We start from the raw sequence: 12,315 nt of genomic DNA, 5'->3' as shown, positions 1-12,315 counted from the left end.
TTGGAGAGACCAAAGACTTGGAGATTTTGAGGAGCAGAACCATTTAGAGAACCACAGGTCAAAGATGAGAGTCTTGAACTGGATCCTTGCTGCAGCAGGAAGCCAGTGGAGTAACTGAAGCAGAGGAGTAGTAGGAGTGAAATGAGGAACAGAGAACACCAGTCAAGCTGCTGCATTCTAAAGGGGCTGAAGAGGTCTGATACCAGTTAAAGGAAACCCCACCAGAAGAGAGTTGCAGTGGTCCAGCTGAGAGAGAACCAGTGCTTGACATAATTAGTGAGGAAGCATTGGATCCTCAGAATATTATAAAGAAAGAATTGACAAGATTGGGTCACTGAAGAAATGTATTTGATGAATGAAAGTGAGAGGTCAAGAGTCACGCCAAGATTATGGTCACATGTACAGAGTACAGTGAAATTCTTATGCAGGACCTCTACCTTTTAACTTTTCAGAGTTCCTTACAAAAAAACTAGTGCAAATGTTCATAAATACTTGAAACAGATCAGATATTTAGTACGACATTTAGCAATGAACTTGACGGCTTTTACAGTGCCTACAAAAGGTGTTCACTTCCTGGAAGTTTTCACATTTTATTATTATACAACATTGAATCACAGTGGATTTAATTTTCCTTTTCTGACACTGATGAACTGAACAAGACACTTTAATGTAAAAGTGAAAACAGACCTCTGCACATTGATCTAAATTGATTACAGTACTTGAATATTTTTTATAACAAGTGTACTTCAGTTTAACTGCTTTACTTATTATTGGGAACAAGCTTCCTTCCACATCCCCACAGATATGTTGGTTAGACTCATTTTCACTCACAAATAGTCCATGTTTAAGTGTGAGTATGAGTGTGTGTGTGTGTGTGTGTGTGTGTGTGTGTGTGTGTGTGTGTGTGTTCACAGCCTTCAGCCACGTGCTACGTGGACAGGCTCAAACTCATGGCAACCCTAAACTGGATTAATTTGGGAATGTTATATTGTGAAGCAGCACTATGAGAGTGACTTATGTTGATACTCAAGCAATGGCTGGTCACCGGGAAGCATGCATCAAAGAATACAAACTCAACTTGAATGCTAAATTAAGGCTGAATTTTCAGACAAAAGCAACATCATAGACAAATTAAACACATAAACTTGACTTAGAGTGAGGCACTATGGTACCTTAGGATTAGAGACCAAAGCTAAAGATATTTTATTTTACTCTTTTGCTAGAATTTTGCTGATACAGTATGACTTTTAATCATATTTAATACATACAAATATAATGATGTTATTTTTTTTTGCAGTTGCAAATGGAAGAGAAGATGAATTAAAAAACAACAGCTTCCAAACAGTAAGAACATGAGCGTCTGATTGTTCTACTTGGATTTTCCTATTTACACACAGTGCTCTCAGGACAGTGTACCACTCACCGGTGCTCAGTCAAGAGGCTAATTTAAACTCATGAATTAACTTTAATATCTTTGGAATTGGTGGGTTAATGTGCCTGTTTGTTCATTTCAGAAGGACTGTCAATCATTCCTTTTCTCACCTCCCATCTCTCCCTCTCACTCTCTTTCTCTTTCTCAGTCTTGATGCTGGTCTCTCCTTCCCATCAGTAAGACTCCATCTTAACTTTCCTGACTATAAACTCAGGCATACTACGACTTGAGGCAGTGCTAAGCCCAGATCAACAGAATCAATTCCAGCCATATGCCCTGAAACGACAAGGGGCCATCCTAATTATGCCAAAGGGACACCAGGCTAACATATCATCTAGTGTCCTTTGGTGTCCTTTTCTTCAGTTGGACTTCACTCTCTTTATAAGGATGAAGCCCTTGTTGATCCTGTTGCATCTAAAAGAAAACTCACTAGACATTTTTTTGAAGCAAAACGTTTTCCTCTTTTTATTTGTCTTTTTTCTCAAATAACCCCTTTCACTTCCTTTAACCACATCCACTTTAGAAGAATCTAGATGAGAACAGGCCATTCAGCCCAACAAAGCTCGCCAGTCCTGTCCACTTAATTCTTCTAAAAAAACATCAAGCTGAGTTTTGAAAGTCCCTAAAGTCCTACTGTCTACCACGCTACTTGGTAGCTTATTCCATGTGTCTATGGTTCTCTGTGTAAACAAAAACATCCTAATGTTTGTGTGAAATTTACCCTTAACAAGTTTCCACCTGTGTCCCCGTGTTCCTGATGAACTCATTTTAAATTAAAAGTCTCACTTGTCCAAATCCCACCAGGCTTGCTTCATACATAATCAACTATGTACACACTCTGTAACTTTTTAACTCTTTGAGGGCTGAATATTTTTTCCAAAAAACTCAGTTTTCTGGAAAGCATACAGAGCAATGGTCTCACACATAAGTCAACATAAAACGTCAGTTGCTATGTGCTGTGGCTGCTGTTGGCGCATGTTCAGCATCTCTGGCGACAATGGCTGCGTGGGGGCACCTCATTGGTCAACAGGAATGCACGGTGGGCCAGCTGCCTGGCTGTCTTCGCACAGCAGGTGGGTGGTGGTGACGGTTGCAGTGTAACGCAATATGGTTTATACCTCTTGTCATCATAAGTGGTGGTCCTCCTAGGCAAACGCTGCTGTAGGTGCATCAGCTACACAAAAGTGTTCAGCACCACGATCAGCTGGGAACCGATCAAGATGATGTTGGTACCTCACTTTCGTTTTTGATATCCATCTCCAGATCACCTGCATCAAACTTGGAATCTGACAGGTCAGAGGCCTATTCAACAAAATCACGTAAAACGTCCATGGAGTATTTTGCTTTGCACATTCACTTTGGTCTCTCGCCAGATGTCGGTGCCATTTTAGAGGCTGTATACTTTTCCCTACTCATAACCACGAGTAGGGAATTGAGATTCAATCAACAAAGCTATGTAACTTTCCTTCTAGCAAAGAGAGTCAAACTAAAACGTAAGGGTGAGTTTTGTTGCAGTTTATAGCTGATTACCGTCCTCTACTCCTGAATTTTGACAAACGTCAACATCAGCCCTGAAAGAGTTAAAGAAACAGCAGATTCTGGACATAATAGATCTGTGTGGGCAAGAGGTCATTGTGGCCTGCTCTCCCTGGCCTTTCTCTCTCTGTCTCTCTCTCTTTTCTAAACACACTCTTCAGACATTTATTTTAAATCATATTCATGTTTACAAATTTAGGATTTTAAATTCCATTGCATTCAGTCATACAGTTCTATCTTTTGAATGAAATGTTAACTAATGATGGGAAGTCAGAATGTCTGAGTTCTCAGTATGAAGTTTCACACAAGTTAGATTTCCTACTTGGAAAGTCAGGAGAGCCTCACTAGCCCAGACATTAAAATCCAAGATGGCTTCCCTTTGCAGCAACAGAAGTGAAAACTGAAGTATTATACTTTTTATTTGCATTTCTGTCTATTTGTGTCTCATTAAATTAGTCATACATACAGTATTGTCTAACATCTATCTGTGGACATGTTGCTGTGGTTTTTAGAAGTGGAAAATACAGAATAATTTGTTGTTCTGTAGTTGTCTGTATTCCGAAAGCGCAAGCAAAACAATAGTTTTCCTCTTGTGCTAGCATGAAGAAGCAGATCTGTTCTTTATTAGAAATGAAAGTCAGAATGCTGTGTCAGCATTGAGCCCTTGACAGATCAAGAGAGCTGTGGCAAGGGCTCATCTATTTACCTTTCTGTTCAAAGGAGCTGACGTCAGAGTCAGCAGCATGTCTATTGGAGTATGATGCAATCAAACATTTTTCTAGTCAGCACTAAGCCCTCAATGGCATATGGGGAAAAAATCAACATGCTGTTATAGTTGCTTTAGTTTTATTATTATTATTATTATTATTATTATTATTTTGATTACTGTAATCTGTTCTAATATTTATTCAAAACAGGCAGACAACCAGGCACCATCTAGTTCGCTGGAAAAGGATGTTTGTTATGCCGAGCTTCTCTACCCAAATAAAGCGACCGAAGATGCCAGCCAGCTTTTTACAGAAGCAGGTAGAACTACACCCATTGTGAGAAGAGCCAAATGCCATGCCAGGGTCGGGGAACAGTCGTCAGAGATATATGACACCATATGGTCTCATGTGTGACACCACTGCAGATGATCCAGAAACTCTACGGCACCAAGAGGCTTGTCCAGTCTTCCTTTCCAAAACTGTTATTTATAGTGAAAAAAAAAACCTGCTGTTTGTTTAACACTTTCTGTAATACATTTTATGTGATTTTGCAATAGCTCTAAACTCATCTTTTTAAACGGCATCCTCTTTGCCAGTTTTTGTTGTGTTTTGATTGCATAAGCAGACAACAACAACAACAACAACAACATAGCTTCCTGGAGCCAAATGGTATTGTATCACCTTCTCTTACTTCTTGTGATCTTCTGAATATCAAAGAAGTGCCTACTCTTCAGAATCCAAATACGTGTTTGTGACATCTGACTTGGCAAAGTCACCTTTTACAGTCTGTCCTTTACAGCTCACACCCCCTCCCCCACATCCCCTGCCACTGTCACTTATTCCCATCAGCTTAAAAGAGAATTTGTTATCTACACTATCCAGATGACCTCTTTGGTTTATTCAAAATGTAAAATAATCATGTTAAGGGGGTTTCAGAATGCTACTCACTGTATATCCATCCATCCATCCATTTTCCAACCCGCTGAATCCGAACACAGGGTCACGGGGGTCTGCTGGAGCCAATCCAAGCCAACACAGGGCGCAAGGCAGGAGCCAATCCTGGGCAGGGTGCCAACCCACCGCAGGACACACACAAACACACCCACACGCCAAGCACACACTAGGGCCAATTTAGAATCGCCAATCCACCTAACCTGCATGTCTTTGGACTGTGGGAGGAAACCCACGCAGACACGGGGAAAACATGCAAACTCCACGCAGGGAGGACCCGGGAAGCGAACCCAGGTCCCCAGGTCTCCCAACTGTGAGGCAGCAGCGCTACCCACTGCTCCACCGTGCCGCCCACTCACTGTATATGTTAAGGTAAAATATTAAGAGTACTTCTACTTTACAGCTCCACAGATCTGAGTTTGAATCCATTGTCCATATTAAGTGGGGAGTTCATCTCACATCATCATACTGGACCAATGTGTGGTCAACTATTAACTGGCTCAGGTGCTGGTAGGTTGCTTTTCTTTTTAAAATTGTCCTACTACGAGACAATGGGTCCCAGGATGGACTGGTGTCTCATTTCCAAAATGACTGTTTTGCATTTGCCTTTACTTGAATAGGCATCACCGCAACTGTGAAAAGACAAAAGTGCGCAGACAGTTGGAAAAATGGGATACACACAACAAACGCACATGTCTGTGTAAGAGTGTAGCCATTACTGTCATTCTATTTCAGGTTTTCTCTTATTTCATATTTGTTATGTACCAAATCCAATATTTAAGGTGACCTTCATAGTCTGATGTAATATAACATTCTCAAATCCACTTAATGGATAAGTTTGGTATTTCTTCTCAACAACAGTATACAGTAATTTACAAGGTGGAATTGTGTTCTAAAGTGAATAATATTTTACAAATTTAAATAAATAACTAGCCTGTTCTTGCATTTTATAATAGAACTATAGAGTACTAAGTTACCAATGTGAAAAAAACCCTTAAAACATACTGATCCTATTTTTCAACCCACAAATGCTGTGGAGTATCAAAGCACCTCGTGAGAGTGAAGAAATGTTGCAAAACAGTGTACCCATGTTGTTTTAAGAAGGAAAAAAATTAAAAACAAAATTCAGCCATTATAAAAAGAGACAGGCTGTGTACTTCACTCTGCTGCTCGTCTTCCTCCATGGCATCTTTTTCAGCCCCAATGCGGTTGTTTCACATCAGAAAGTCGTCGCCATGGGCCTTTATTGACACTGAATCTTGATGCCTAGATGTGAATTATTGTCTCAGTTCTGTAGACAAATAGGTATTAATAATTAAAAAAAATTATAACTGTATATGATAAAGCCCAGTGGTGCTTCACATTATAAATGAGTAAATAAATAAAGTGGAGACAGCAATACCTTTAGAGCAGATACAGATGTGTCAGAAAAGTAAGGGTTAGATTTGAATGTCCATTTCACTGGATGCAGATTCAGTTCTGGATTTCACAATGGATGTCATGGACAAGCGGAAACAACTGAAGTAATGGCGTTTGTGACAGGGAGAAAATGGGAAAAGCTAGAGAAGCTAAATGGTAGTAATTTTAATTAAGCTGACTGATCGGTGAATTTCAGCCAGGAGGACAGCTATTCTCTTTAGTAATGTAATGTCCAAATGGCAGTGACATCCTATAAGAACTATTCGAGAAAGCATTTTGCCCTTAGTAAATAAGGATGATGCAGTAGAGACTTGCAGACCTTCCCCATCTGCTGCCTGAGGACACATTCAAGAAGCGGAGAGTCTGACTACACAGCTGCTAATGTCAGAGTGCATCTGTGAATGGTGGGCTGTAGAGCCAGGTGAGGGTTATAAATCAGAAGCTTTAAATAATACGATACCTGGAATAGCTCAGTAGCTGTAATTTCATATAAATATGGTCTTCAGCACCAAAGCCTACCTTACATACAGATTGGGCAAGCTTTCTTCATTTTATACAGTGCCTTTCACAAAGAGCTGTCAGACACAGAAAAAAGCAATGCAGTTATAGATATCCCACATATGTTTTGTATCAGTGTTCCTATTTACAGTACAGTTTGTGATTGAATACATGTTTTAAACAAATTAAACATGCCCTCTGTTAAAATTAATTTACATTAAAGAATTTACATAGGAAATTGGCAATGTCCATTTTTGATACAAGCACCAAGAAATGTCTGGTGTAGGTGAATTAAGTTAGTACTACATTCAGAATTGAAAAGATTATTTGCTTGGCATCATTGTAAAGATTTATTTGTAATTCAGTTCTGTGCAATGTACTGGTTGGTGCTGCTTTCCGATAGATCCAGTGTCCTGGGTTGCTGTCTGTGGCTGTGTAGAATTTCCTCCGCGTACTCCAGTTTCTCTCCCACATGTCAGGTAAATTAGCACTGTGTGGGTGTTTGTACATTACTTTTCTGGGATGACAGACTAGGGTGTTCTCCTGCTTTGTGCTTGATGCTGCCTGGATAAGCGCTAACCCCCTGTCACTTGGCAATAAGCATGAGAAGAGAATGCATACAATCACTCAGAAGACCTTTAGTATATTTTGTGGCAGCTGTATCATTCAAATAGTGAGCACTGTGGCAGTGGTTGTAAAGTTATCAAGCACAATGTTACTTGCCAATGGTCAAAATGACGGAGAAATGTATTTGACATTACTGTATTGGCGGCCACGATTCTTTTCCATTTTTAACAATGAAAATCAAAATTTTATTCAAGAAAATGAATGATTCTTTTCACTAACCATTTAAAAGAAAATCAAAAGAAATTTACAATGTTTTGGCCCAATAAGGGAACAAAGCTGAAACTCACAGTCAGTCCCATGTAGAATGAAGTCCTGCTCCTTGGTGGGCCTTGAATGTTGCAAAAGGATGTCTTCTCAAATTATCTTCCAGGTGGCCTATGGAATTGGCAAAACACAACTGTTATTTCTCTCTAAATGCTTTAACCCAGCTGTAGACATTTTCTCCTGAAGAATTACAGTGCCCAGCCCTGCAATGAAATGGCACTTCTTCCAGGGTTGTTTCTTGATTTATTTACATCTGTTGCTTTTGCCCCCTCAAACTCTGAATTGGATTAGTTGGGCTTGACAGTATCATTGTTGTCTTTAGGTATCTCTTAACCCAATGACTTTCATTCCTTTACCAAACCTAATCTTTGTATGATGTTTTCATTATAACAACATGGTAGCCCCATCCATTATCTTGATTATTTAATCAAGTTCAGGGTTGTGGGGACTTCAGTATACCCCAGCAGGTTGCCATGAGATGCCATTCCATCACATTGTACATTCACAGGGGGGCAATTTAAAGTCACCAACAATCACACATATCAAATTTAAAATTGTCTAAAAGATATCCAGGGGAAGATCCAGCCTGTGAGCGATGTCATCGATGATCTGTGATGCTAGGTCACTACACTTAAATCGTTTTGGGACAAAGGTTTGCATATGTTTCAGATAGCCTTGGATTAAAAATCACAATAACACTTTAGTTTAGGTACTGCAAAAATGCCTCTATTAATGTTTTACTCTTATGTAACAAGACCTTAACAAAAGATTCTTTTGGTCTTCAAAACGAAACATCTCTCTATTATATAAAAAAATTGTGCAACTATACAAAACTTTTTTGAAGAGATTTTTTCAAGTCCCGCAACACTTTGACCATAAGATTTTTTAAGTCACGCCCTCCTCTCAACCATATTCAACCACGTACACGGTACTCTCACCTCTCATTTGTGCGAATGCTTTTGTCAGACACAGTTCCTGCTCTCTCAGCTCTTATAAATTTTAATGTTTTCCTCACTTTAAAATCCCAATTAAAGAAGACGCATTATGTCCAAATCTTATTAAAGAATTTCATCATGAAGGGTTATCAACAGAAGAAATGAGTACACAGGCACCAAGCACAGAGACATAATGAAGTCAAACGAATTAACGGCAAAAATGTTGATCGGTTACACAGCAAATTGATTAAATGTGTATCAATAGACTATGCTGAAACAGTTGATGGTGATCGTGCGGAACATGAAATCATCAATTTACAATATCCCGAAGAATATCTATAACCTTTAACACCGTCCGGTCTTCTACCACATGAATTACTGTAGAAAGAAGGATGTATCCAAGAAAGGTAATGTAGTAAATCTTCCATGGATAACATTAGACAACAAAGGAGATCTTGATATGCCATTCGTATTAAAACATTAACAGTTTCCTGTTTGAATAGTTTTTCCAAGGACAATTAACAAATCTCAGAGTGAAACATTCGAAAAAGTAATTTTATTTAATAGAAAGAAAGAAACAAATCATGGGCAGTTATACGTTGCGTTTTCACGATGAAAGTCCAAACACAGAATCAAAATTCAGTGCTATATTGAAGAAAATTTAATTCAAAAAATTGTTTTTACTGAAGTTTTACATTAAAAGTATAAATTTAAAAAGCATTTGCATGTTAATTTCAAAGCCAAACAGAAGAAAATCGTATTACTCAATGAAAAACTCTAACACAACATGAAACATAATTTACATTCAAATTATTACATTTCACTGTTTTGTAATATGCTTAATTACTTGCTGTAATGTAAAATAGTTCATTCTATTATGCATATGTAACAATTCCCATGAAAATAACAATCTGTTTAAATTGTACATCTGCATCCCCATACGCGAGCAGCAGAACCGCAAAGAGGCTAGCGCGTAGTGAGCAGGGGGCAAAGTCAGTATATGGATTATTCATGTCTGTGCAGTGTGGCATATTGACATGATGGTAAAATTACTTGTTGATATAATGGATTCCCAGGTCTTATACTAAATATGTAATATCAATAGAAATTTGTCTCTATTAAGCCACATCAGACCACTCCAAAGTGAAATTTTATTAGTAGTTCACATTGCAGAGATGAATAAATACTTTACTGATGCTTTGGAAGTGTCATTAAAACCAAAATAATCCTTTGTTAAGGTCTTGTTACATAATAATGAATGAGTAATATTTGCAGTACCTAAACTAAATTGTTATCAAAATCAGTCCTAATGCCTTAATATTTGGAGTAATGCCAGACAGAATGACTTTGTGCTGTTAAAAACATTTGTAATATCCTATGACACACTTCTTGCACAAAGACTCAGTTTTGCTCAACTGGAAGAATCGCAATCCACCATATATAACTCAGTGGGAAAGCAATGATCTGTGTTACCTAAAATTGGAAAAAATCAGATAGTTTATATAAAGGATATGTTTAGAACTTTTTCAGAACTTGGCAAGAACTTAAGGCACTCCTATGGTAAACATGCTGGACTTGTGTTCAACGTTTCTATTTTACTTCTTGTTTTATCGTATGCAAAGAACCCCTTTTAAATTAAGTTTTCTATTCATGTGGCTCTCTTATTCATGTGGAGGAGTAGTCCTGAGTTTCCTAGATTGCTTTTAAATGTATACTACAGTTATTTTAATTTGATTTATTGAGTTGTGTTCTGTTGTAATATTTTGTTTCCCAATTAAAGGAATTAAATACAGAAAAAAGAGAAACCAATGGGGTGAATATTCAAATTTCACACAGACTCTGCCCTGTGACCCAATGTAGATACATTTTTGATGCCCTACCACTCTTCATTCTTACCAGTCATGATGCTGTTAATCCATGTATAACAGATATAAATATGCAATAAATATGTGATATACTGTAGGCTTCATGATACACTAGACACAAAAAAACAGTGCATCCACGGAATGAAGGACAAGAAAATAAACATTGTCAAAATAAAGAAAATGACAAATCAAAAAGGGCTGGGGTCCCATGGGATACCCATTTGATGTCCATTAAAAATTTTAAGCAAATATGAAAAAACAGCACAACTGCTGAAGATGGCTTTGTAGCCCAAAACATCAGCTCCCTTCCAGAGCGCTGACCTTCTTGGGAGCTGCTTCAGAAGTAAGCGTTAGTGATGAGCGATTCATGTAAGATTTGTTCTTTTTGACTGACACTTTTCAGTGAATCATATGAACCGATTTGTGAGCATTAACTAATTGGTTCAGTGGAAATTGACAGGGAAGCTAAAGCACATGCGTGTCCTGTGTGACATTGTCATTTTCTTTTGTTTCACTGCCACTGATAGATTTTTAAAGTGCTTGTGAAAGAACTGCCTGACTCATGAATCTCATTTGATTTGTGCAGGAGTCACTACCTGAGAATCTGCTGAATGATTCTGGGTCATGTGATTCCTGAATTAATCTTTACGAGCTGCACAATTCTCATTAACTTGTGATTCTGTAATGAAACGTCTTATCTTAGTTATGTATTTTTATTTGTTATCATGCCTTTTATATGGAAACAGGGCAATGGCATATGAATTGTTATGTTATATTATTATGTTAAATATCTCAATTAAATATCTGGACTCAGTTGACTTAGTAGTGGAAGATAGGGTTAAAATAAAACTGAGTGCCATTATAAACAATGCTACACATCCTCTCTCTAACACACTAACACTGAGGACTTTCAGCCAACAAATCATTCAGAAGAAGAGAGTCGAGAAACGTTATTGGGGCTCCTTTATACCAGCAGCAATATGTCTGCATAAGGCCTCACTGTGACTTTGACAGTCAAGTCAGAATGTATCTTTTCTTTCTTTTGAATTTTTCTTGCTTTATAGTAATTCCAGTGTGTGTTCAGATCAAAGTGTGTGTGTGTATATTTATTTATTTACTTACTTGTCTACCTATTTATGTATTTGTTTATTTAAAGAGCTTCTGTAAAAAGTCAAATTATCTATCTATCTATCTATCTATCTATCTATCTATCTATCTATCTATCTATCTATCTATCTATCTATCTATCTATCTATCTATCTATCTATCTATCTATCTATCTATCTGTATGCTAGATTTAAATAAAGCAAAAGAATTGATTCATTTAAACAGGTAATTCAGAAGAGTCAAATCAATAAGCTGAATTGAAATGGCCATCACTAGTGACAGTGCACTCTTTGAACAGGGCAGGAGGCGGAGCTACTGACGATGCTTACATCAGGGCTCGTTCCACCCGTGGGAATTCCTTCACGCTAAGACCAGAAAACAGAAGAGCAGTTTAGTGCAGGTGTCACCTTATTAATCTTTCCACTTTTGTTTCCAATGACAATTACCCATGAGAAACTTCCCATGTTCACATATATAATAAAATAATATATAAACATTTACATAAAAATAAATCAATAAATAAAATGTTATTTTAGGGAAAGATGTGAAAAAATGAAAAGTATTCTCTTTAAAACAAATACACAAAATAGGCATTAAAAATAATAAAATGCATATGTTTTTCAGTGGTTTATGAAATTAAACTTGTTTGTTTTACTCTTCCTGGAAACTTTTCTAATAACTTGGCAGTTTCAAAACTCTGTCCTGCCAGCTAAAAGGCACCTGGTCATAATATGTAACTGACACCTTAAGAATATTCCAGACATTAACAAAATTTTAACAAAAAGATAAATCAATAATCAACAATATACAATATATTAAAATCATCAATAGAAGTATCATATGCTGACCTGTAGCTTTGAAATTCACATGCGCTGTTGAGATTCTCAGATGCTTGCAGTATGAACTGTGTTATGCAATATTTGGAACTTTCTTGAATTAAAAATATTTTTCTTTCTCCCTTTAAAAGTAGTATA

The 12,315-nt window shown here is 37.4% G+C and overlaps 1 protein-coding gene across 1 annotated transcript in view; it reads left to right on the top strand.

The window, feature by feature from the left end:
• Positions 1 to 4,864, top strand: part of LOC114648120 (tyrosine-protein phosphatase non-receptor type substrate 1-like) — a 30,436-nt gene extending 25,572 nt beyond the window's left edge. The window contains exons 5-6 of the mRNA XM_028796954.2: positions 1,298 to 1,344; positions 3,886 to 4,864. Coding sequence (XP_028652787.2) covers positions 1,298 to 1,344; positions 3,886 to 4,089 — 251 coding nt within the window. The 3' untranslated portion in view covers positions 4,090 to 4,864. The remainder of the gene's footprint in view (positions 1 to 1,297; positions 1,345 to 3,885) is intronic.
• The last annotated feature ends 7,451 nt before the right edge of the window (positions 4,865 to 12,315 follow it).

The sequence above is a fragment of the Erpetoichthys calabaricus genome, chromosome 3 (assembly GCF_900747795.2).
Source record: "Erpetoichthys calabaricus chromosome 3, fErpCal1.3, whole genome shotgun sequence".
NCBI lineage: Eukaryota > Metazoa > Chordata > Cladistia > Polypteriformes > Polypteridae > Erpetoichthys > Erpetoichthys calabaricus.
This window is presented reverse-complemented; position numbering and strand designations above follow the sequence as displayed.